The 26,000-nt window shown below is 36.2% G+C and overlaps 1 protein-coding gene across 1 annotated transcript; it reads left to right on the forward strand.

Annotated features, from left to right (window-relative positions):
* Positions 1-644: 644 nt before the first annotated feature.
* Positions 645-26,000, forward strand: VWA2 (von Willebrand factor A domain containing 2; the record flags this gene model as incomplete). Its single annotated transcript, XM_081330133.1, has 13 exons — positions 645-702; positions 3,319-3,393; positions 5,546-5,679; positions 6,848-6,957; positions 13,935-14,129; positions 15,123-15,256; positions 16,723-16,855; positions 17,521-17,576; positions 18,719-18,826; positions 19,741-20,319; positions 21,741-22,292; positions 24,262-24,384; positions 25,933-26,000. 13 exons carry the CDS (start codon positions 645-647, stop codon positions 25,998-26,000), a joined length of 2,325 nt encoding a protein of 774 aa, XP_081186259.1.

Raw genomic sequence — 26,000 nt, forward strand, 5'->3', positions numbered from 1 at the left:
GAGAAAAAAACCCTCCCACTTTAAATTGTGTGAAGGCAGCAACTCTGAGCTTGTTCCTGACCTGTATTAAACTTAGACTGTAGGAAAGCCCAATTTATGCCCGGTTACCTCAAAGTTAGGAGCAAAAAAATAGTAATGTAGTTGTGAAAAATGTCTCAACTTCTCACATCCTATATTTTACATGTAGTTGACAGATGCAACTGGAGGTATTAAAAAAGTCAAATCTTTTCTCTGTTTACTCCTCCCTCTTACTTTCCCACCGATTGATCCTCATGTGCCTTTCTGGATACCTGGACTCTTACCTGAATTGGCATTGATTTTTTGTTTATCATCAATCCAGCATGCCCCTTTGTAATATTTTCCATAGCTAAACTTTGCTTCCTGTTATAAAATCTGTGCAAGAACTCACCCATTGAAAATACTCCATTTATTTTTAACATTCTCCTCTCCTCTCTTTTGTTGTGTTTAAATGTTTCTGCTAAAATCTCATTTTGAATTGAAGATTTAAATTCTTCACCCTACCCTCTTTATACTAGTCTGTGACTGTAATACAGATTTGCTTTGATATTAAAGTATGAGAAAGAAAAAAACAGTACTTTACTGGGTTAGTACTTACAGTAACACATATCTTTTCCCTTTTCAGTATGGTCTTCACAAACCTCATGCATTTTGAGTCATTTTGCACTTTCCTGTTTTCCCAAGGTAATTTTTAAAATTTACTTTAGACAGCAGTGAATGAAATGACAGTGTGTGGTATAGCGTGCAACACCCATCTGTTTGTGACAGAATTTATGACTGAATCTGCAGAGAATAAATCTGAATGTTTTAGTTCTTTGAAAATTAGCATCCAAGCTATGCTGCAGCATAACAAGAGAATTGGCATCTTTTTTTCTAAATAACTTGGTGGCAGTTGAAAAAAATATGGCTATTACATCTGGCAAAATTCACTGCAGTATTCAAAGTTTTCAGGTAGGGACTGAAATGTCATGAGGTTGATATCTCCACCTTATAAAAAGTCTGGAGGATTCCCAAGTATTTAAACCTTAGGCTGTTTTGTTTGAGTGCCATTAATTTTCCACTTATGATTTAAAAATATTGAGTGTAATTCACATTTTAAAAAAAAGAAACGAGCCATGCACTGTGTGCTTTGTTGTATGCTTAACATACTTCATTGCTTTATATTCAGTGAAGATTGTATAAGGATTTGCCATTTAAAAAACTGGCTAAAACTAGTTGTTTGGGATGAGTCTTTATTTCAGGCCATCCTCTACTGTAGATTTATCTCTGTGGAAAAGAAAGGTAAAGTCAAGGGGTCTGTTGTGTCTTTCAGCTCATGCTTGGCCTTCAAAAATCTTTTATAGAATCTAAAAAGTCTTTTACTTGTACCTACAAAATGACGAGCTTAAAACACTGAACCATCCTAACAAAAGTCCTAATTTACAGAACCCTTTTCATCCTTAAACATTTATTTACCATCCTATCTGTTCCTTGAAGGACAGTCTTCACCCCAGTGGAATTTGTTATCATCTGTGGTGTTAGAGGGAACATATGATAACACATAGTATTTATGTCATGTTTGGCCATGGAAAAAGTTGCTTAGGGCCACCTCTTTCCAGTTACATCTACCCAGCCCACCAGAGCAGGAAGGCAATGTAAGTTACAGGTCCCATCTAGTGTGAAGGTATACCTAGTGGGACCAAGGAAGTGGGCCTTCTCTGGTGGTTTCCATTCTTTGGAACATCATTCTGCTGGAGATACGATTGGCCCCATTTTGTTACTTTCCCCAAAAGCCCTGAAGATGTAGTTTTGTCAGCAGGTTTGGTGACCCCTGGTTGATATAGAACTGATCAAGTGGTGTGAGTGTGTGATTGCTGCTGCTGGAGTGTTTCATAGGTTTTTACACTGTGATATTTTAATATTGTAAGTCCCATCCCACAACCCCTAAGTCACTGTGGGTGAGTTGGATGGTCATATAATTTTTTAAATAAGGAAATGTGTTACTGGAGTATCTTTTTTCTCTAGCTGCTTGTCACAAAATTCTTCATTCTAAGTGCCTGGTGTGAAGTGGAGGTAGTACATTTTTTTATTATCAGATTGATTCACTGATTACTCCATGAAGGTAGCTAAATTTAGTTCAGTAGCAATCCTGGTTAGGAAAAATTAATTTTGAATGAGGCTTTATGATTTTTAATGAGTCTCCACTTATTTTATTGCCTAGCCACCATATGTGATTTTCTTTCTTTCATCTGTGTTTATTAATAATGCATACATTGATGCTGAGTTATGTTAGGTATGAGTCAGTTGCTTGCTAATGTTCAACCAAAACACAGTGTTAGGGTAGTAGACAAATACTAATCTCAGTGTAAGCCCTGTGCCAGAAACTGTATATGTTCACAATAGTATAGATCCAGGTTGATTTTTTTTCTCATTTTCACTAAAGAGAATAAAACCAGTTTTTCTGCTTCCTATTATATCCCATCAGGAAGAGAAGTGATAAAAACATAGAGAGACTAGAAAGTTACTCCTAGTTCGACCAAAGGATCCCTAAAGCAAGCACCATTAAACAAACATGCAAGCATTCTGTTAATTCTAAAGTGTTAACTTTTTTTGAAGATTGTCCAGAAATAAATTTAGTTTATTAAAATAGCAAATTTGCATATTTTTCCTGCTCTCTTCTTACACACTCTATTTATCTTTCAGAGACAGGTACTATGATAATGCATAATGCAAAAATATCTACTCTTGGATCTAATCAACTTTAAAATTCTTACAAACAAATAATAACTACCGGGGAATGATTGATTGTAGTTAGACAATGGTGCAGTGCAGATAACTCAGATCTTTCAGTTAAATTTATTTATTTATTTATTTATTTAATTAAATTTTTATACCGCCCTTCTCCCGAAGGACTCAGGGCGGTGAACAGGGCATATCTTAAAACTACAAAAGTACAAAAGTTAAAAGTACAAAAGTACAAAAGTTAAAAAAGAATTAAATTATTGCCCACAATAAAAACAATAAAATTTCTATTTTTTGTTGCTGATTAATGTTCAGGCTATGTAACAACCTGCATTCTTTTTCAGCTGTGTTCTCCTTTCTAGAATAAAATCAAAGTCTAGCTTTTCTGGAGTTTTGAAAAGAGGTTATTAGTGTTGTGAATAATGGTGTTAATATCTTAAATGCTTCGCTATTCCAAAGGAAAAAAAAGCAAACTATTTTGTCCCAAACAGTCAGTCATTTGAAAAGAATGGTATGACATGATTTCCTTGAAGTATGTTGGTAAGTGTTGATAGTTTTGACTGTTATTTAATGTTGCAGTATTCATATCATGGGGTATCCAAGAACTACAAATCAGTCAAGAAATAATTGAGAAGATTTCAGTTGCTTCCCAATGTAAGTACTGTATTTCATTTGTACACAGAAGTTATTCATAACTATCCTTTCCACTGCAGATTCATACAGTACATACTTACTTGTTTCCTATTATTCCAAACTGTTCCTTCTCCTTTACAACTGCTTCTTAAATTACCTGTTTGGGGTTCCATCAATATACAGTAGGGCTGTGCAGTACTTTCAGCTTGGTTCTAAGAAAGTCCTATGGGGCACTTGTATCAGTTCCTTAAAGCAACCTGATGCTTGTATGAAGCCTGTATCAACCAAAGCTCATATATCTTATCTGAAGATTATAAAAGGTTGCAGTATAACAAGAAAACTTCATAACTACAGATCTCTCAGACCCAGAGCTAAAAACAACCAGTAAACATTTTAAATCCAGAAAGGATTTACAACAACAATTACATATGCCTTTTAAAATGCTGAGAGGTGGGGTGTCTGAAGTCTTCCTTTGTATTAAACAATAATATGGCTTGATTTGGTTTTGAATAACTGTACTGCATAAATCTATTCATTACAGTTTGTAGCTTTATTAATGCTTAAAGTGATATTGAAACTCAACTGGTTTTGACTTTACTTAATAAAGCATGACTTAGTGTGGTGTATATTGTGTACATGAGGAAAAACTGGTTAAGTGCCTAAAGGAATAATATCTTGTGTCTAGTTAGAAACAGCTGCTGTTCTCAGAATAACAAACTTGTCTGGCTGAATATCTAGAAGAATAAAATGCAGTAACATTCAACCACAAGAATTATGTGTAAAATTTCCATGTTCTTTAGGCTAGGCTTTTCAGATGTTTTTAACTCTGATTCCACAACTTCCATGGGATATGCTCTGGGTCAGAACTCAGAAACATCTAGAAGGTATTGGGTTCGTTATCATATTTTAGAATCTCAGCCTGGAAGTTGCAGACTGTCTGGAAGCCATTTTTAACTACACTGTTCAGTCTTTTCTTAACTGGTACTCTCCAGGTTAGCTAGAAGCTGGGGTGGAGTTGGGGATGGGGGAGAGGCTGGATGATACTAGAATGAGGACATTTATTAAACTGAATCCCAGACTAATGATCCCTAACATTTTCAGGATTTTTAATTGTAATGGTTAGGAGAGATAAGGGGAAAACTAGTTGGGATTTATTTATTCATTCAAGACATGAGTGAGGCCACCCAATTCATAATTTATGAGTCTGGTTGGCCTACATCAATAAAAATAAAAAAACTGTCAAAATTGAACAAAAGAATAATACAACCATACACATACAACTGAGACTAGCCATAAAAGCACTCTTCCAGCAGGAGAGGCTCAATTGGCATCCTTGTCTGATGCATAGGAGAAAAATAGGTCTAGAATAGAAATAATAGAAATAGAAATAATAGAAACAGAACAGAATAGAACAGAACAGAACCTTGGAGGTCTCCTATTCCAATGCCCTGCTCAAGCAGCAGATACTATAATATTTCAGACAAGTGGCTGTCCAGTCTTTTCTTAAAACCTCCAGTGATGAAACACCCATAATGTCTGAAGGCAAGTTGTTCCACTGGTTAATTGTTCTCACCATTAGGAAGTTTCTCCTTAATTGCAGGTTGCATCTCTCCTTTATTAGTTTCTACCCATTGTTTCTTGTCTTGCCTTCTGGTGCTTTGAGGGCAGGTCTAGTAAGAGTTAGTTAGGACTGCACAAACCATGGGGCTTGGGGAAGCTTCTTCCAAAGGAGAAGCAAAGCAACAAAGAAATGCCTCCTAGATCCAATTAGATGTTATTGCCTCAGAAAGAGAGCCTGGAGCATGTCCCCTACACCACCTACTGGAACAGATGATGTAACAAGGGTTCAAAACTCTAAAGATAACATTATATTGTCATTTAATAATGCTTAGCAAGTAATCTTATAAACCTATTTACTAGAAGATTAACCTGAGAGTTGAGAATATATAATCTAGAACCATTATAATTATATTTTTGATAGTAAATGCAGCTATGACTGGATTTCCTCTTCTTTTCCTTGCTATTTATAATAAAAAAGCTATTAATAGTAACCTTTGTCTTTAGTGTGTGCATTTCTTTTTCTCCGTCAATCCCATTCATGACCCCAACACAACAAAACAGTTCAAATTGTTATTGTTAAAGGTTATGAGAAAATGCCTCTGTCTTTTTTCAGTAATGAATTGCTCTGCTCCAGTCGATATCTTATTTCTGTTAGATGGATCCTATAGCATTGGCAAAGGAAGCTTTGAAAGGTCAAAATATCTGACAATCAAGCTTTGTGATGCATTGGACATCAGTCCAGAAAAGGTAAGTATACACATATATTCCACACAATACTAATAGCACTGCAATAAAAACTAACGTAGGGAACTGTGGGTAAGAAATCTGGAATTTAAAAAACAGTTCTGTCTCTGAAATGTTTCATTCCTTCTGTCTCTATTTTATTATATTGGGAGGAGGGTGGTATTTTTATACTGTTCTCCATTTAGGTAGGTGGGACATGTATTTTTTAAAAAAATAAAATTATTTTTAATTTTTATTGCATTTGTTAATGCCACCCAACTACAGAAGCTTCTGGATCACCTTAATAATATAAATGTGGGCTAGTTCGTACTCTCTGAACCTGGTTGTTTTCTTGTAGAAATTTCATTACCTAACTATGTATCATCATCAATGCTAGGAGGGAGTAGGTTTTGCTTTCTGTTTATATACAAGTGGCTTGCCTTGTCAATGTTGGTGGAAGTATTCTTGGTTTCTTGATTAGGCTGCTATTTACTGTTCGATTGTTTGGTACTTTCTTGATTAAGGTATTGTTTACTGTTTGATTGCTGGTCTAGTTAAATTCTGGTGTCAATCTCTGCTTATTAGAGTTTCTGATAAATCGGTGTTGTGGTCTTTTAACTTGTAACTTTTTGCTTATCTGTTTTGAATGGTATGTAGATGTTGGTAGCTGATTTATCAGAACAGCAGGCTTCCAGGAATTCTCTAGCATTTGGGGCTTTAACTTGATCTAGGATGCTCACAGTTTTCCAGTTGAAACTTTGATTAAAGCTCCTAATTTGTTGTGCAATTAAGGAGTTTTCAACATGTCTTCTGACTGCTAGTTGGTATTCCTGGATGTGTTCTTACACAGCTGCTATTGTGAGAGTTTGGATTGTTTCTTTGATAGTGGAACATTTAATTAGTATGAGTGGTTTTACAGTATAATAGACTTGTGTTTCTAATTTGCCATCATTGCTTCTGCTGATGAGAATATACAGGAAGGCTAGTGTGTTTTTATTTTCTTCTTCTGTTGTGAATGTTATTCCTTTGAACGGGTTGCTGATAGTTTCATGTGCCTTCTAACTAGAAGGAAAGGAAAATACTACCAGAAGGAAAGGAAATTCTAAAGAAGAGAGGAAATTTAAATTACTTATTTCTAATTTTCCGTAGCTTAGCATATTGAAACCACCTCAACTTTATCTTACCCTTTCAGGTTAGAGTTGGAGCAATACAATTCAGCAACACTCCTCGCTTGGAATTCTCATTGGATGCATATTTCACCAAGCGTGAGATAAAAGACCAACTCAAGAAGATCGTGTTCAAGTAAGATAGATTTTGTATTTGGACTCTTGCTCTGGATCATCAAATCATATAATTGCATTAAGTGAGCTCAAAGGTCATGTCCGAACAATACAAGAAATCATGAATTGTAGCTGAACAGGCATCCAGCCTCTGTTTAAAGAAAGTTCTTTCAAAGCAGAATGATATTCTGTTATATCACATGCAATTCTCCCCAAGTTATTATAATTATATCGACAAATTATATCAAATGATCGATAAGTCTGTAATTTCTCCTATCAACTTAGATTAGCTATCTTTTAATGCCCAAATCATCCTATTAGCTTCTTTGGCTGACACTGGCTGTGCTTATTTCTAATACAATACTTTCACCACAATACCACATGTTCTCCACAGCGCAACCTACTTCTCATTCGCCATAAATATTTTCATTTTTCTGATGGACCTGTATTAGCTACTTTCTCCAAATCCCCCAACCAGCTCATCATTTTTATGTTGTTGTTAGCTGCGAAGTCGTGTCCAACCCATCACGACCCTATGGACAACGTTCCTCCAGGCCTTCCTTTCCTCTACCATCTTCTGGAGTCCATTTAAGCTCACGCCTACTGCTTCAGTGACTCCATCCAGCCACCTCATTCTCTGTCGTCCCATTCTTCTATTGCCCTCAATCTTTCCCAGCATTAGGTTCTTCTCCAGTGAGTCCTTCCTTCTCATTAGGTGGCCAAAGTATTTGAGTTTTAGCTTCAGGATCTGGCCTTCTAAAGAGCAGTCAGGGTTGATCTCCTCTAGGACTGACCGGTTTGATCGCCTTGCAGTCCAAGGGACTCACAGGAGTCTACTCCAGCACCATAGTTCAAAGGCCTCAATTCTTTGGCGCTCAGCCTTTCTTATGGTCCAACTTTCACTGCCATACATTGCAACTGGGAAGACCATAGCCTTGACTATACGCACTTTTGTTGACAGGGTGAAGTCTCTGCTTTTTAGTGTGCTGTCTAAATTTACCATGGCTTTCCTCCCGAGGAGCAAGCCTCTTTTAATTTCTTGGCTACAGTCCCCATCTGCAGTGATCTTGGAGCCCAGGAAAATAAAATCTGTCACTACCTCCATTTCTTCCCCATCTATTTGCCAGGAATTGAGAGGGCCGGATGCCATGATCTTGGTTTTCTTAATGTTAAGTTTCAACCCAAGTTTGCACTCTCCTTCTTCAGCCGCAACAAGAGGCTCTTTAGTTCTTCTTCACTTTCTGCCATTAGAGTGGTATCATCTGCATATCTTAGGTTGTTGATATTTCTTCCGGCAATCTTGATTCCAACTTTTGATTCATCTAGCCATGCCTTTCTCATGATGTGCTCTGCATATAAGTTAAATAGGCAGGGCGACAGTATACAGCCTTGCCGGACTCCTTTCCCAATTTTGAACCAATCAGTGGTTCCGTGTCCAGTTCTCACTGTTGCTTCTTGGCCCACATATAGGTTTCTCAAGAGACAAATAAGATGGTCTGGTACTCCCATCTGTTTAAGAACTTGCTACAGTTTGTTATGATCCACACAATCAAAGGCTTTAGCATAGTCAATGAAGCAGAAGTAGATGTTTTTCTGGAACTCCCTAGCTTTCTCCATGATCCAGCGTATGTTAGCAATTTGATCTCTAGTTCCTCTGCCTCTTTGAAATCCTGCCTGTACTTCTGGTAGTTCTCGATCCACATACTGCTGAAGTCTAGCTTGTAGGATTTTAGGCATGACTTTACTAGCATGAGAAATGAGTGCAATGGTGCGATAGTTTGAACATTCTTTGGCACTGCCTTTCTTTGGAATTGGAATGTAAACTGATCTTTTCCAATCCTGTGGCCACTGTTGAGTTTTCCAAATTTGCTGGCAAATTGAGTGTAGCACTTTTACTGCATTTTTATATGTTCCTATAATTTCCCATGTTTTTGTTTACTGTGTTATATAAATTAAAAGGAGACATTTTAATTTGCCATGTTGCTTTCAACCACAGAATAAAGAACAACAGAAATTGCATTGAAATTATATGTGTATCTACGGTATCTAATTCTAGCCTATTCTTTCTCTTTGTCTCAGCCCAAGTGAACCATATGTATCAATTCAGTAAGGCAATTTTCCAATGGCATGTTAACAACATGCGTGTATGTATTAGTTTGTTTATGGTTATATTTAACATGCAAGTATAGAAAAAATATCCTGAGAGCTGTAAATTTAAATTCCAAGAGTTTTCTAAGCTGACTTTGTAATAATGCCGCTGGGGTGTGTGTGTGTGAAAGCCCTAATAAGCAGGCATATACATAGAATGAAGGCTACTGCTAAGCTTGTAAGCCGCCCTGAGTCTTCGGAGAAGGGCGGGATATAAATGGAAATTAAATTAAATAAATAAATAATAAATGAATCAGAAAGAGTTTTAGCTCATTTATCTATAAGCAAACCTTTTATATAATATTCTAAGATAATGTCCCAATGTGATGAACTCCAGATATGCTAGATTGAGAACTAGAATTCTCAAACCAGGTCTTGGGGGAATAAGAATAAAAGATCATTTTCCCATCCAAATAGATTGGGGCTAAACTTCTCAGTTTCCAAGAATTATAGTTCCAATATATTAGTTTGTGGAAGACTATTTTAAGGTATGGACTTTATCACAGAATGGTACTCTATAAACACAACTGTTCAGTGGGGTTTAGGTTTTTGGAGGTGGAAAATGATGGAAACTGACAAAATGCAGCTGGCCAGGAAAAGCATGACTGCCATCACAACTTTGTTGATGCATTCCTGACATGGAACTTGAGAATAAGGCAGTGGAGAGAAAGAATAAAGGAAAAGCTTTCAAAAGAGTTCAAAGACAATTTTGGCAGGAGTTTAGAGTAATAAAAATTACAAGCTGATATAAAGAGAAATGTGTAGATTAAAGCATTAGGCACCATAAAGCAAGAGTGTGATCAAATGCCGAATACACCAGGAAATAAAAGGTTGATGGAACTAATTTCATTTGTTTTCCAAAATAAACATACATAGGGTTCATCTCTGAGCTATGAGGAAGAACACTTTGTTGTAAAAGTGATTTATATATTTTTCCATAGACTCCAATCAAGGCCAAAGTGCTAGAATATTACTCTAATTTTAATTGCAAAATGCATAGCCTGATCATACTCCTATAAGTGATATTGGTGAGGTCTCTTATCTATGCCTTTATTGATAATCTCTTTTGTATGTGACATTATTTATTATCATTCTTACACATTTATTATCATTCTTACACATCACTCCTGCACTTTATTCATCATATAATATGTTACTGTTCTGGAAAGGATGCATAGCTAACAGACACATGCTAAGAGGAGCAAAAAAAAGTTGATGAGACTATCAAGATTCATGACTAGTCCACCCTGTGCTACTGCAGAATTAATAAAAGAATACCCCTTGGGATTAGCAAATAGTAGGAACCTGAGATGCTTTCTGACTTTCAGATTAGCGTCAAACAACTCACTAGGACAGCTTAAACTTCCCTTTCAAAAGACATAATAGAAGTTTGATTATTTTTGATGATATTCTTAAATTAATTTTGTCACTATGATCTAGCACAGGATACAATTTGCCATGGATATATAGTGCTTGCAAAAGTTCCTAGTATTTTTATTATCATTATTCATATCCGTATGTGTAAAAATGGATCTGCATGATGGAAATCTGGTCCCAAGAACTCTGAATTTGGTTCCTCAGGAATCGAGCATTTCCAGTCTTCCCTTCTATTCTTGCCAGTCTAGATCCCTTTTTGTTAAGCAAAACAATACAAAGCTTTGTGGCTGCCAAAATGTTCTGATCAGCTGGTACAATTCAAATGGGTTTCTGAGAGCTGCACCTAATTTCTGGAACTCCTAGAACTGACTTTCATTCCCTGTTGAAAAAGAAGTCTGGGGATGGATAAGAAATCCCACCTGCCAGATGAGCATTGGATCTTTAACAGTCGCTGGAAAACAGCCACTCTTTTAAGAAGAGAACAGCACAATTTGTAAAGTATGAATAATCCTGGTACCCTATGCTTTTTAGCTAAATATATAAATGTATCATATCTACAGCAACAAGGAAAAGTTTTCAGCTACAAATCACCATCTGGGTTTTTATTCATCAGGAGTGAACCAACTCCTGTGCAGCTTCATTCTTCTCTCCAGGAAGTAGCTATTTTTTCTGTTGTAATAGATATGAACCAAGAGTATCATTGTAAAGTAGGTGTTTTCCCTTTCACACTAGTCATTGTTTTGGAAATCAAGACAGCTGCAATTTTTCCTGCATGACTCTCCTTGATTGTCATACCTACCTATCCACTCTATTTTCTCCATTATATCTTGAAAAGTCATTAAAGCTTAACATTCATTACAATATGTCTATGGAGATTCTTAGTCATCCAGGTCATGGTTGTTCCAATGGTGCTTTTTCAGAGCGCAACTGGACTTTCTTGTTTTTTCTTTGAAGATGTTTTGCTTCTCATCCAAGAACCTTCTTCAGCTGTGACTGGATGGTGGGGAATGGAAGGATTTATATTCCTTGCAGACAGCTGGTCATTTGCAGTCTTTTAGAGAGTGGTTACAGGACTACAGGAAGCATTTGTGTTTCAGTTTGAGATGCAGACAACACAGACTTGTCCCCAACAGCCTGTGCCTGTCTTCAACAGTGAAGGGACACAGGGCAGAAAACATCCTGCAGCCAAGAAGGCTCCAGGCACATTTGCACCATTCAGGTGACCCTGAGGACACAGACAAACCTCCAAGTGGCCCCAATGACTCTCTAAAAGAATGCAAATGACCAGCTGTCTGCAAGGAATATAAATCCTTCTATTTACCACCATCCAGTCAGAGATGAAGAAGCTTTTTGGATGATAAGCAAAGAAAAACAAGAAACTCCAGTTGCCTCCTGAAACCTTTGGTTCATTGCAATTGAAAAGAAGAGCAGGATAAATGGCTATAAGAGACTGTCTGGAAGAAACTATTGTTTTCTCCTGTACTGAGGCCAGAGAGTATGCCATGATGCTGTTGGATTTGGAAATAGCTCTTGGTGTGAGCTAAAGCAATATCTCATTGCCACTTTTCCCACCCTTGTGCCCCCCAGGATCCTTAAACAGTCACTCCCCTTTGGAGGGAACCAGAGGGAGAAGGTTGTCCAGTTGTCTTAGTGTTCTCCCTTACATTCATATGATTACATAGTTATTTTTCTCATGATATTTAATATTTAATATTTTCCATGTGATGGGAAAAAGGGAATAAATGACATCATGCAACAAATGAAGGGAATTACACAATTTGTTTCTACTGCTATTTGACAGTAGGGAAAGGATGTGAAGGAATAAATGGAAACAACTTGAAATCATAGCTTATGAAACATAATAATAGCTTTAATTATATTATAGTTCTTGGTAACCAAGGTTATCAGGGCAGATGATGTCATTTAGAAACATTAAAATGACAAAAACAGTAAAAAGTGTAAAAGTATAAATAATACATTGAGGCATATGTGTTATTTATACTATAAATATATTGAGGGGAAAAGGGCAAAAGTTAATGACAGATACTTCAGATTCAAGATAAATTAACTTTAATGGGCAGTTTAAATCTTATTTGAAAAGGAATGTGTAAAAAAAAAAGCACCAAAGGCCAAATATACAGTTACCAAAGTTTATGGGTTGCTAATGAATAATGAATGTGGAGGTTGTATTTTCTTTTTTAAATAAAGGCAAACAAAACTATGAATTATGAGAAATATAGATATCAATTCTGGAAACAAAATGGATTTTTAGAAATAAATTTAAAATGGCCATCAATAATGAAAGAATCCTGTCTGAAATTGATTTACAAATGACATCATCTGACAACTATTAAAATTTACCACATCAATAAAAGTTCTATCGTCTCTGTTACCAAATTTACATCTATATTTATGTGAATTTACTTCACACATTCTGATAATTATCATATTGAATTAAGCAATAATTTATACAGATCTCTCTCTCTCTCTCTCTGTCTATTTGCATTGTGGTCAAGTATTTTCAGATTTTAAGCTGGATATTAAAAACTGACAAAAGATGTTGCAGATTGTACAATCATAGTTTATTCTTCAAAATAATACAAATGACCTTGACTGCTGTGAAAACAATTAAAATAAGATTTATTTGCTTTATTTATTTGCTAAAATATGGCTTTATTTTCTTAATAAGAATCCCCTTAGTTACATATACCAAAGCAGCTTCCCAGAGACAGTATTATCTAAATATGAAAATCCAAAATAATATATGAGGATGTTACTGTAATAAATTCTTGCTTTCATTTTGACATATTATCCAATTATGTGCATACAGTTTATTGATGCATTTTGATTAATATATATTACTAGACTAATCTTTCATTCCTTTATCTTACTTGATAGTAATGTATTTTGGTTAAAGTAATAAAATATCTTTAAATGAGAGGCATCTACCATCTCTTGTGCAATAATTTACATCCATTTTTAATAGTTTATGCAAAATCCAATCCATACATCTGATTACCTTTAACATAGAAAAAATAATCAAATTCTCACAATGATTATCACCAAGAAACTGCCAGAAATTCAGGGTGCTTAGTAGTAATTCTCAAGTTGAACTCCCAATGGAAGATAATCAGTAGCATTTTTAATCCAATGAAGATTAACAAATAAACCAAATGATATTGTTTAGTATCAGGGAAATTAAAATACCATCATCATAAGAAGGCTATATTTTTAATAAAGAGCTTCTGAATAGTTGTTCCTTCTATAAAAAATGAACCAATAGCTTTGTCAAGCTTTTTAAAAATATTTGAGTGTGCATATGTGTATGCCATAGTTATAAAACATTTCATTTCCTCTTTACTTTTCGGAAAAAAAATATTCTGTCATGTACAGATATTAATAAGGATTTGTCAGAAGTTAAGAAAACAAAAATGGGTGCCTGCAGCTTTCCTAATCTCGCTTTTCTTGCTTTAGAGGTGGGAGAACAGAAACAGGTCTTGCTCTGAAACATATTCTTCAACAAGGATTCCGTGGAGGCAGGAACTCATCAGTTCCCCAAATCCTTATAATCTTAACAGATGGGAGATCTCAAAAAAATGTGTCAACCTTAGCCCAGCAGATAAAAGAAAGAGGGATTGCAGTGTTTGCAATTGGAGTCAACTTCCCAAGGTGAGTTAACATGGGATGTTCGATTGCTGTTGCCACTTAATAGTTAAAGATTGAAGGGAAATCCTGCAGCGGATAGAAGATTTGGCATGCACATCCTTCAAGAACAGAAAGAGGATATACATTGTGTAGGAAGTTATTGCAGTTGAGAGTTTGGAAGACCAATAGCGGGACTTGTTTTCTAGAACTCAGTCATTGATTACTTCTTTTGCATGCCAAAGATTCCAGTGCATTCCTTGGCATCTCCAGATAAATCTGGATGAATTTAATCTGAAGGGTTGGAAAACTGGTAAAATTCATTCTAAATTTTAGAAGCAATTCTAGAGGAAGTTCTTGACTTAGGACCATTTGTGAAGCAACCGTTTGCAGTTACAAACGTACTGAAGAAAGTTACTTATGATTTGTCCTCGCACTTGCAACCCTTGCAGCATCCCTGAAGTCATGTGATCATGATATAGGGACTTGGCAATTGCCAAGTGTTTGCAACAGTGGCAATGTCCTGGGATCATGTGATTGCCATTTGCACCCTCTCAGACAAAGTCAAATCACCAGGTGGTTCACTTAATGAACTTGGGCCAAATGACCTAAAATCAGGTGCAACTCACTCAATGACTATATTGCTCAGTGATGGAAGTTCTGGTTCCAATTGTGGTTGTAAGTCGAGGAATACATGTAAACTGAATAGTATGGTTAAAACATGTTTCTAAGACAGAGCAAATAATGCGCCCGAACAGGAAAAAGCCAGAAAGAACAGGAACAGGTGTTAGATGTGAAATGACGCTTCCCACTGGGAAAAAAGGTAGCCTAAGGGTTGCAACCAGTTTACATAACTGTCTATTGTAAATAACAAAAATAATGTTGTATAATGAACAGTATTAGGCCTTTCATAAAACAATTAAGCAGGATTAATGATTCAGTTCTGTACAAGGAAGCTTTGTGGTGTAAGGATGTGTGATGTGTTGTTGTTTTTGTTACACTAAATTTGCTTTTGTGCAGGTGGGAAGAATTGTATGCTCTAGCAAGTGAGCCAGTGGAATACTATACACTGTTTGTAGAAGACACTGATGATGCCTCCAATGGGCTTTATACCATGCTTACACTCTCGGATATCTGCAGTGCTGCATTTCCAGGTATTTTAAGTTTAATTTAACCAATAAAGGAGAATATTTGCACCTTAGGATTGAAATGATGGTTCCTTAGTGTTCTCTGAGGTTGGTTGTTTTCTTGCAGAAGTTTCATTACCCCAATTATGTAACACCATCAGTGCTAGCTACTAACACTGATAATGTTACCTAGTTTGGGTAATTAAATGTCTGAAGGAAAACAATAGAGCACAAAGAACTGAATCCTCAGTTTAGTTTAAGCACTCAAATTAAGTGTTATTTACTAACCTTCTGTTTTTATTAAGTCTTGTTTTTCATGTCTCAATTAAGAGCTATAGTCTCACTCTGCCATTTTTTTTATAAAGTTGTTTCTCGATTTAATTTAGTCAGTTTGGTATAGCCAGACTCAAGAAGACTCTAGGTGGCTATAAAATTAATTTTATGACTCTTTGATAGATAGGGGATAAGGAAACTTTTTATTGTTTTTTATTGCCTCATTACCTGGTGTCATTCAAAGAATGTTAAGAATAGATTCCATATGGTGTTGTTATATATTTTGCAATCTTCCTACAGTTTTTTGTTTGATGGAGAAAAATGCTTTTTGAACATCTAAGAAAGATTCAAACAGCAACATAGCACAATAAAGGAGTATTCTAAGTTAAAATTGCATTCTGGAATGCAGGACATGGAATATTGGATTCAAGTTACAGGCAGGCAGATTCCAATTGAATGTTAGGGGGAAAAATCAACAGTAACAATAATTCAACATTGAAGTAAATTATTCAAAGCGGGTTTCAATTGATTGGGTGTGTTTAAGTTAATGGGTAAATTTAAGTAAAACTAAGACCAATTCTTTGGATTCCTCTATTAACCAGAAGATTGAGCTCTGAGAATCCTAAATGACTCTTTCCACCTCTAAAATTTAGGTATTAAAATTATTACAAATATTTAGAAAGGTAATGCTATACCATAAATAGCAATATGTATAGATACTGGTTGCAGTTTATTCCTGTGCAGTCAACAGGTGGGTGTTTGCAAATAGAAACATTTTCAAAATGATTTTTCCTGCACATCTTAATAAGTATGTTGGAGATAATGAGAGAGAGAGAAAAAAAGAGAGCTAGTAAGCTATCCTTTTTCTTTACTTAAACATGTATTAACATTCAATCAAAACATTATTGCAAACCAGAGAAATAACTTGCCAAGGGTCAACGTGCTCAATCATCAAACACTAAAAATTGCTTTAGATCAGTCCAGCCTATCTGACATCTAACCCAATCTTACCTGTTTTGACTGGCAGTTACTCCCCATAAATTCAGGCAAACATGTTTCCCAAGATGTTACCTGATGTTCTTCATTACAGAAGAAAGCTATTAAACCTGATTTATCCATGCAAGGTTAAAGTGCTACAGTTTTGTTATGCCACCCTTTTGGTATACTTAAGTTTCTCATCACACACAATATTGATTCTGAATTCTTGCCTCTTGCACCAGGTTGCAGGGCTGAATCTCATCCCTGTGAACGCAAAACACTTGAGCAAGTAAAAGAACTGGTTGGAAACTATTTCTGCTGGAAAGGATCCCAAAGCAATAATGTTGTACGCATATCACTCTGCCCTTTCTACAAGTAAGTCACTCTAATCATCTCCTCCTCCTCCTCCTCCTCCTCCTCCTCCTCCTCCTCCTCTTCTTCTTCTTCTTCTTCTTCTTCCTTCCCCTTATCAGGTTTCAAGGGAGATATACAGTTCTGGTTCTTGTACTTTTGGCAGCCTCAGCCATTACAACCACAGTATGCTTCAATTCCCATGTGCTCCTATCTTCCCTTCTCATCTCTGCCCTTTTGCCACATACCCCTATGGTCCTTTGAATCAGCCTTCCTCCAGCAAACCTTACAAATAGCCAGCAGCTTCCAATGTGAACTGCAGAAGATGCAGTGGAAGTGCCCCTGAGAAACTGACCTGTGGTCTTTCAGAAGGGTTTGTAGGAAGAAAGCTGGCAAATACAATAAGTGTGTGTGTGTGATGGACATAAGGTGCAGATTAAAATGGGGTTTGGAAGACTGTGAAGATTTAAATACCTGCACTTCTTAAAAACGCTTTGTTCTACTTTTCCAGTTTCCCCCCCAGAAACTATGTAGATGTAAAAGTTGGGGAATTTTATTGTTGTTAAAAAAATTAAATAGTGATACAGAATTATATTGTTAATCATTTAATTAAATATCATTGCTTCACTGTTTTCAAATACAAACTCATCCAAATTTCATTTTGTTTAATATTGGCTTCTTTAATTAAGCTGGAGGAATATTTTCATCAAATTTCCGTCTACATGCTATCGAACCATATGCTCAGGTAAGACCCAGATCTCTAAAAACTAAAATATAGGTGCTTCAAAATAAAAATAATAGAGTGAAAAAAGTAGCATATCTGTTAATTGACATTGGGTTAGAAGATCCAAGGTATTTTTCCATTAGCAACATTTGAATGTTTCCTTCAAAGAAGAGAGATAATTTTCACAAATTTCTTCCTCCTTCTAGTTTGGCATTTTATGGTTACAGAGCAGTGTTTCTCAATTGTGGTGACTTGAAGATGTATTAACTTCAACTCCCAGAATTCTCCCACAAGTACCGTAAGGGGAATTCTGGTAATTGAAATCTACACATCTTCAAGTTGCCACAGTTAGGAAACACTGTTCTAGAGAATCCCCAAACTACAAAGGCACAAGGATAAATATTGAAGGGCACCTGGAAGAATAATCATCAGTAAAAAATAACTTTTCTTCCTTTTTGCTAGTGGTGTTCCTCCACTAGAGCCAAAATATTCTATGGACAGAAGGAACTAATTGTATCAACTATATTCCATATGTCCCACATGTAGATAAATTTTAAAATTTATAACTTGATTTCCTCATGGTTATTTTTTCATTTTTGCTTTCTTTTGATTATAAAAAAAATATTAATCAGTATCAGTTGACTTGTATATTAGGTTCTTAATTTATCTATAAATTACATTCTTTCAACTCAGGACTGAAGATACATATTTTTACTGTTATAATGAAAAAAATTACATGTCCTTCTTTGAGCTTTTCTAATCATCTAATGAAATATTGATACTGAAGAAATTAATAATTCAAAATTTTATTTTGAAAATTCATCCACCCTCAGTCATTACCCTTTTATTAACCAAACTAAATTATACTTAGAATAAAACTAATTGCATGAATCAAGACATGTATCCATTTATTACCTCTTTATGATATCTTGATTCCACTGAGGCAATCGCAGCGTACAAAGTTCCATAATTCTAAGGGCTTTAATTCTTGAATTTATTTGGACTGCCTTAATTATAAGAGATGCCTGGGTAGACCCAAAATAGGGGTGATGGACTAATAGATTTTAATTAGATATACTATGAAATGCTTTGCTTTTTTAAGAGGTCAATTGAAAGAGAAAAAATATAATAAGCTTCCATTTATCACTATTTCCTGAATTTAGATCCTTGTGATTCCCATCCTTGCCAGAATGGAGGCACTTGCATTCAACAGGGATTAGAAGGCTTCCACTGTGTTTGCCCAGTGGGATTTGGAGGGGATTCCAACTGTGGTATGTTGTTTTATTTTAGGGACTGGAATCTTGTTTTTAATGTGTTGGTAACATCAGCCAGTTTTCTATAAAACCTCTGATAATCATTATTATATTTGTTCTTTAATAAGGAAAAGCAGAAGGGGATAAGAATTATACAGTTTGATTTAAATCAAATTAAGAATTAGCATATGTGATATCCATATCTGAATGTTCCCCAGAATAAAATATCATATATTTCATATATTGTATCATATCATTTCCAGCACTCTTCAGATCAGGACATCAGGATAAGTTGACTTAATTTCCCACCGAATAAGCAAAAATTACTATTCCTCTTTCAGAACTTGTATAGGATAGAACCATTTATCCAGATCTTCCATAGTCAATAAGAATGGTGTTTTGTCTGGGTGAAGTGTTTAATTTATACTTTATTATAAAAGAGGAATTCTGAGAGTGGCAATTATTAATATAAAATATCCAAGTTACATTTTTTAAATCTCTCTTGTTTAGGAAGTTTATACAAAAACTGAAAGGGTTCTTAATTTAGACAGTTTCTAATTATATCTCTGCTTACCTATTCTAATGCTTTTATTTATACTGAATTTTGAAAGATGTTTCTATCATCTGTGGTTCATGATATGATTACCTAAATAAACAGCTGAACAAAGAAATCCCATGCCTTACACACACACACACACACACACACACACACACACACACACACCGGTTTATTACATTTTTGCCAATGAACTAAGACCTAATTCATTCTAGCACATTCTTAGGTTACATTTTGTGATTAAATATTTCTGTAACTAAAAGATGACTGGCCTGAAATCACACTTTAACCGTAGCTATAGATAGCTATAGAATATTCTACTTTATTCTGCATTCTTTTGGGGTTTCTAATAGTTTTTGCTTATTTTGTTAAATAGCACCAAATATAAATCTGGAATGCAGCGTGGACCTTCTTTTCTTGGTGGATAGTTCATCCAGCACTACTCTTGAAGGCTTCTTGCACTACAAAACTTTCCTGAAAAAGTTTCTCCATTTAGTGTGGAATACAGAAACTCTAGGGAATGTGGCCCTGGCCCAATATAGCAATGATGTCAAGATGGTTGCCCAAGTAGGAGATTACAGAGATATGTTCAGTCTGGTGAAGATCATTGATTCCATGGAGTTCAATGGAGGGAACACTTTGACTGGCAAAGCTTTACGATTTATTGCACAACATGGCTTTAAGAGTGCACCAGTCTTTGCTGATGTTCCTGATGATCTTCCACGTGTGGTCATATTGCTCACAGATTCAAAAGGTGAGGATTCAGTGCTAGAAGCAGCTAGGTTCAGTAGGAAACAAGGTATTTCCATCATTGGAGTTGGCAGTGAATCTTTAAGAAGAGAACTGGATGAGATTACAGGGAATCCAAAGCGGACAATTATCTACTCCACCACTCAAGATCTATTCAATAAAATTACTGAATTACAGAGAAAAATCTGCAGCATCGATAGACAAGGTAAGAATTCAAGATAAAGATACCATATCAATTGTTGTTTCAATATCAGTATTGGTTCAGTGTCACCTAGGCTCCTGCTGGGTGTTGTACATATTTCAGTTCATTAGAGATAATATGGGAAAAAGCTACTACACATGAATATACCTTGTATTAATAAATGAAAAAGAGGTTGCCATTTCTTAAAGCATTTGAAAAATGTATGTGCTGTCAATTGACGTCAAAAGGTGTGTGTGTTGTCAATTTCAACTTCTGTTGTTAATCAGAGGTCACATTGACCAGAGTTTCCCAACCTTTCCAGATTGGTAGCCTGGTGCATGAGGGGATAGGGGAAAGAGGGGATGGTTTCGTGGGAGGGGCAGGCGCACACACAGGTGTGTGCACATAACTATAATTGTGTGAATGGCGGGCGGGCGCACGCATACATAGCTCATGCAAGTGGGTCTGTGATCACTGGTGCCCATGGCTCATGTGAGTGGGTCTGCAAGCGCTGGTGCCTGCCAGAGCTCGCAGCCCCAGTGAGTTGGACTGTGCACGCCTGTGCCCACTGCTTGCATGAGTTGGGGTGCGCATGCTCACCAGCCCACCATTCTCATGGCCTAGTTGTGAACAGGCCATGGCATAGAAGTGGGTGACAGCCCACAGGTTGGGGACCCCAATATAGACCAATTTAGATTTGTCTCTATATCACTTATTGATTAGTGATATATTTAAACAGTTTTAGCTATTTTTGATTAAAAAATGAAATAAAATATTAGTTAATTCTCTTTATTACTATATATTTTTATCTTAACTTTTGTATATTGTATTTTTATTGCATTTTATTGCCCTGTACACTGCCCTGAGTCCTTCGGGAGAAGGGCGGTATAGAAATTAAATTAATAATAATAATATTTGTCCTATTGTTCCAAAGATTTGGAAAGGTATACAATGTCTTTCCTTTCCCCTTTTATTCCAGCAACACTCTGATATAAGTTGGAGATGATAGCAGAGAGTTTTTGAATAAGCTTCGTAATTCACTGAGACTTCACTTCTCGCTTATGCAACAACACATGAGATATTATAGGATATGAATTTCATTTTGTTTTATTGCTAACTCACCTTCCTCTGTTATCACTAAATCTCCAGATTCATAACCTCTAGTCCTACATATTGATGAAATCCAAGTTTGTATGAGCAAAACCTTATTTGAATCCCAGTTCCACTATAGAAAGTCTTGTCATTGATGTGCATGTTTGCAGCTACAGAAGGAAGTGAAATCACCTTTTCCATCTTTTGCTGATGGAAACAATCTTTTAATGAGAAACTGCAGGGAATGATTTCCCCTGCCACTATAACCTTACTTAAATGTAATTCCCTTTACTAAGCATCCACATGAATGAGCCACATTCTTCAAAGGCTACTAACTTCTTCTTCCTCCTCAGGCTGCCTATCTCAGTCCCTGGATTTGGTCTTTGCCCTGGATTCTTCAATGTCAGCTGGCAGGGATAACTTTGCCCACATGAAAAACTTTGTCAGCCGTCTCTCTTCCCAGTTTCCCATCAATAGGGATAGGACACAAGTCAGCCTTGTTACCTTTGGTAAAAGGCCCCAAACCGTATTTGGACTGGATGCACATGTTACTAGTTCAGCTCTTCAGGAAGCTATCAAACAAGCTCCCTTTATGGCTGGCTCTGCCTCAGTTGGAAGTGCCTTGCTTCATATTCATGATGATGTCACAGTTATCCAAAAAGGAGCAAGGCCTGGTGTAAAAAAACTTGTGCTAGTCTTCACAAGTGGATCTGGAGTGGAGGATGCCATAGTCCCTGCCCAGCAACTACGCAGTAATGATGTTTCACTTTTTATCATTGGGACAGAAAGTGTACAAATGGACTTACTGTTGAGGATTGCAGGTTCTTCTAATAATCTGGTGAGGATTTCATCTTATGACAATCTCGGACAAAATGAAGACTTTATCATGGAAAAATTGTGTGATGGTAAGGTAGATTTTGATTTTCTGTTTTACAGCCAACAATTGCAGCCACATTTTTTTTCTTAACTGACCTTATTTTTCAGTCAAATTGATCAAATCGGCTTCAAACTTCCAGTAGAAGCAGTAAAATACAAAAGTAAAATGACAAATAAATATAAGATACATCAAATTCAATATAAGACCATTTCTCCTGAAAACATTGACTTTATTTTTACTTTAGTATGCTTTAACTTTCTTTTTTTAAAAACAAGTTTTATTGGTTTTCCAATTTAAAAACTATGTATTTAGAAAGCATCATGGTACCTGGGTAATCATCAATTGAATAACAGAATTTTCAATACATTGTTCGAGTTACATTATCATACCATCCTTCTCTATTTCCCTTAAAATTCAATGCAATGTGTTTAAACTAACAAATTTCTAAGAATAGCATGGTCAATTAAAAAAAATTATCAGTCTAATTTCAATAAAATATATCCATGTCCTGTTATTAAATTTTATTAAATTTTATCTAATTTTGATATTAATTATAGTATTCAAATTTAACCTTAATCCCAAATGGTATTCACAACCCAACTTTCCCTTATTTTATTACATCAAAGATTGTAACATCTAACATACACAGAATAGTTAAGTGGCTAGACTCTAACGCTAGCTAGAGTCTAGCTTTTTCTTCATGTCCAACAAAAAATACTTTGAAATAGCTATTAAATATACCTCAAATAAAAAGTGATAAATATTCTATGCTTCATTCAAGTAAATTAGGATTGTACTAAAATATAAAACAATGAATAACTATGGAAATAGATAAAATTTATGCTGTTAAATATGAGTATGTTTTGTTTTTGAAGTGATGTCCTTGATAGGATTGAACTTGTAGATGGTGAGACAGCTAGTCCTTGCTTAATAATGATATTTGGGCTCAGGATTTCCACCATTAAGTGATGAGGTTGTAAGGACCTCATACAATTTATGACTTTGTGCCAGCTTTCTCATTGACTTTGCTTGTGGGAAGCTGGCAGGAAAGGTTGCAAATTGCTATCATAGGACCATGGAATCCTGCAATGGTTGGAAATCCAAGCCACTGCATAGCTCCAGGTTTGTGATCATGTGGCTGACTACAAGAGCACTGCAACAGCCAGAACCCCTAGGACTAGTCATAAGTACCACTCATTTAGCACTGTTGAAAGTTTGAAAAGTTGCTGAATCATTAAACAAGGACCACCTGTAATAGATCCTACATGGGAAAGAAGGTAATATGAAGAGAGAGGTATTAAACAAGGATTCTGAATTGAAAAATGTGCCATAAATAAAGGATAAACTTTATCAATAAACAATAAACTTTATTTAGCAATAAAGCATTGCTTTTGGCTCTGACTTTGGGCTGGGTTAAGCCAACATAGTGGTACCTTGGTACTCATTGTTAATTGATGCCGGGAAGCATGATAAGTACCAAAAATGATGAGTACCAAACAACATTTTCCGCATAAGAAATAGTGTGGTGAGTCCCAAGGCAGCCAACACAAGTTCTAACTTATGTGTTGAATACCAAACAAATAGTACCAGGACAAAATTTCCATGTCAAAATGTGTTGAGTACCAAATTCAATGAGTTTCAAAGCAGATGACTACCAAGGTACCACTAAGAAATAGTCTTTAAGATAAACCTCTTGATTTGCTATAGAATCTACACCTTTCTTCTTTGAGGCACTTTAAGGCACTTTTATTTCCCATAGCCTCCAAATGTATCTGTTTTTTGTTTAAATCTGGAAATTGCAGATCCTCACTAGTTACTTTGCCAGCTCTGATTTCAGTATCCAATTTCCCACTGGAGAGCTCCTTCAAACACAAAAAGACATGTTCACTGATTTCCATTTGCCACACGTGCAACAAAAGCCAGGTATGCAGCTTTGAGAGATGAGAGTTATTTGTGCCCAAATAGTCAGCACGGTTTTCTGTTTTTTTCTGCTACAGAAGCCAAAATGCCAGTAAATATCTGCAAACCTAACCCCTGCATGAATTATGGAATTTGTATTCCTGAAAATGGCAACTATTCGTGTCATTGCCAAGGCTGGGAAGGACCTCATTGTGAAAACAGTATGTATTGCTTGGATCAGCAGGCATTTTTCTTAGATACTGTATGTCTCCATAATTATTTGTTTGACCTCATTCTTGGCCCAATAACACTGAACATGAAGGAAAATAGGAAATAGGTCATTGTTTCTAAATGTTCCTAATGTTTTTCATTTCTAAAGGAGATTTGTGGGTTTGAGGTTAAAATGTAATACTGTATTTAATGTTGCATAATAAAATGGTATAATTAATAATGTCCCTTAAAGCCTACATGGCTTGATTTTAATTGTATTTGTTTTGCTCAGATCTTGCTGATTTTATTCCAAAAGAGTAGGTGTGCTAACTTAATAACAATATAAAACGCCAACAATTTAGTTTTGCTCAGCAGCAGAATTTCTGCAAATGCATCTGGCAAACAAGTTTGTTCTGTGAAGAATGCACCAACCACCTGCTCTGAAGAGCCTGGGAAACTCAAGGGCATCTCTTAGGTGACTGATGATTGAAAGCTGATGACTCTGAATATCTGTTTCATACTAGCTATGCATTATAATTCTAGTAAAGATGGTTCTTAATACTTTAAAGACTTGATCCCAAAAGAGCTCAGTTTTGTATACCTGAAGTCATGTGGGATCCTTAGTGCTTTCTGAGCTTTCTGAGCTCAGATGTTTTCTTGCAGATTCATTATCCAACAAGGTAACATCATCTGTGTGCTCAGAGATCACCGAGGATCACAGAGCTATAAATATTCTCTTCTGTTGGAATGGATGTCTCTCTAAAGCACTCTTAAGGCTCCTAATAGATCTTGTAACCTATATTTTGCTAATAAATTAATTAGGCTGTGAATGCATAAAAGAATAGGCACTCAGGACTTCCGGATGGCAAGGCGTCGCCGGAGGCAGCCATTCTTCGGCTGTCAGCCTCGCGGCTCCGTAGAGCCGCCGAAAACAGCGCCGATCAGCTATTTTGGCAGCTCGGAAGCCCCCTCCTCGGGAGAAGAGGAGGGGGTGAGCGCCCAGGTAGGGGTAGAGCTCTCCGGGGCCGCCAGAACTTAGAGTTTTGGCGGCTGAAGGATTGAGCCCCCCCGAAGCCTGGGCATGCTCCGGACTGCGAGGCACCTCTGCTCCGGGTTTTTTGGAGCAGAACAGGGCGTTTGCAACCATCCCTGCTAGCAAGGAAGAGCTTTTGAGAACGAGGACGCAGGCAGAGCGATGCAGGAGATTTTGGTGAAGATGGTGTTCTGATCTTTAACTCAATGGACTTTGCTGAGCTCGTAAGTGGAAGTGCGTAGTTAACAATAGTGGGTGAAAATGGCGGCTATATCTTCTAAAGTTCCTGCTCTGGTGCAGCAGTCTTCGTTGAAAACTTTATTGTCCCCTGTACCCGTATCTGCATCAGCTTTTACAGTAAAAGATTTTACTGTAGGTTGGGAGGGTTTTTTTTCTTTTTTGTTAAAGATAAAATGTATTGTAAAACTTTTTAATAAAAAAGAAAAAAAGGAAAAAAAGAATAGGCACTCAGTACTTTGCGGGGAGAACTAATAATTAACTTTACTTTTCCTTTTTTAAAATATAGGAATGCGAAGCAGTGACACTTCACAATCATCGAAGCATTCTGCCACAAAACATACTCATCTAAATTGA

The sequence above is a fragment of the Vipera berus genome (assembly GCF_964194415.1).
Source record: "Vipera berus genome assembly, chromosome: 5".
Taxonomy (NCBI): Eukaryota; Metazoa; Chordata; class Lepidosauria; order Squamata; family Viperidae; genus Vipera; species Vipera berus.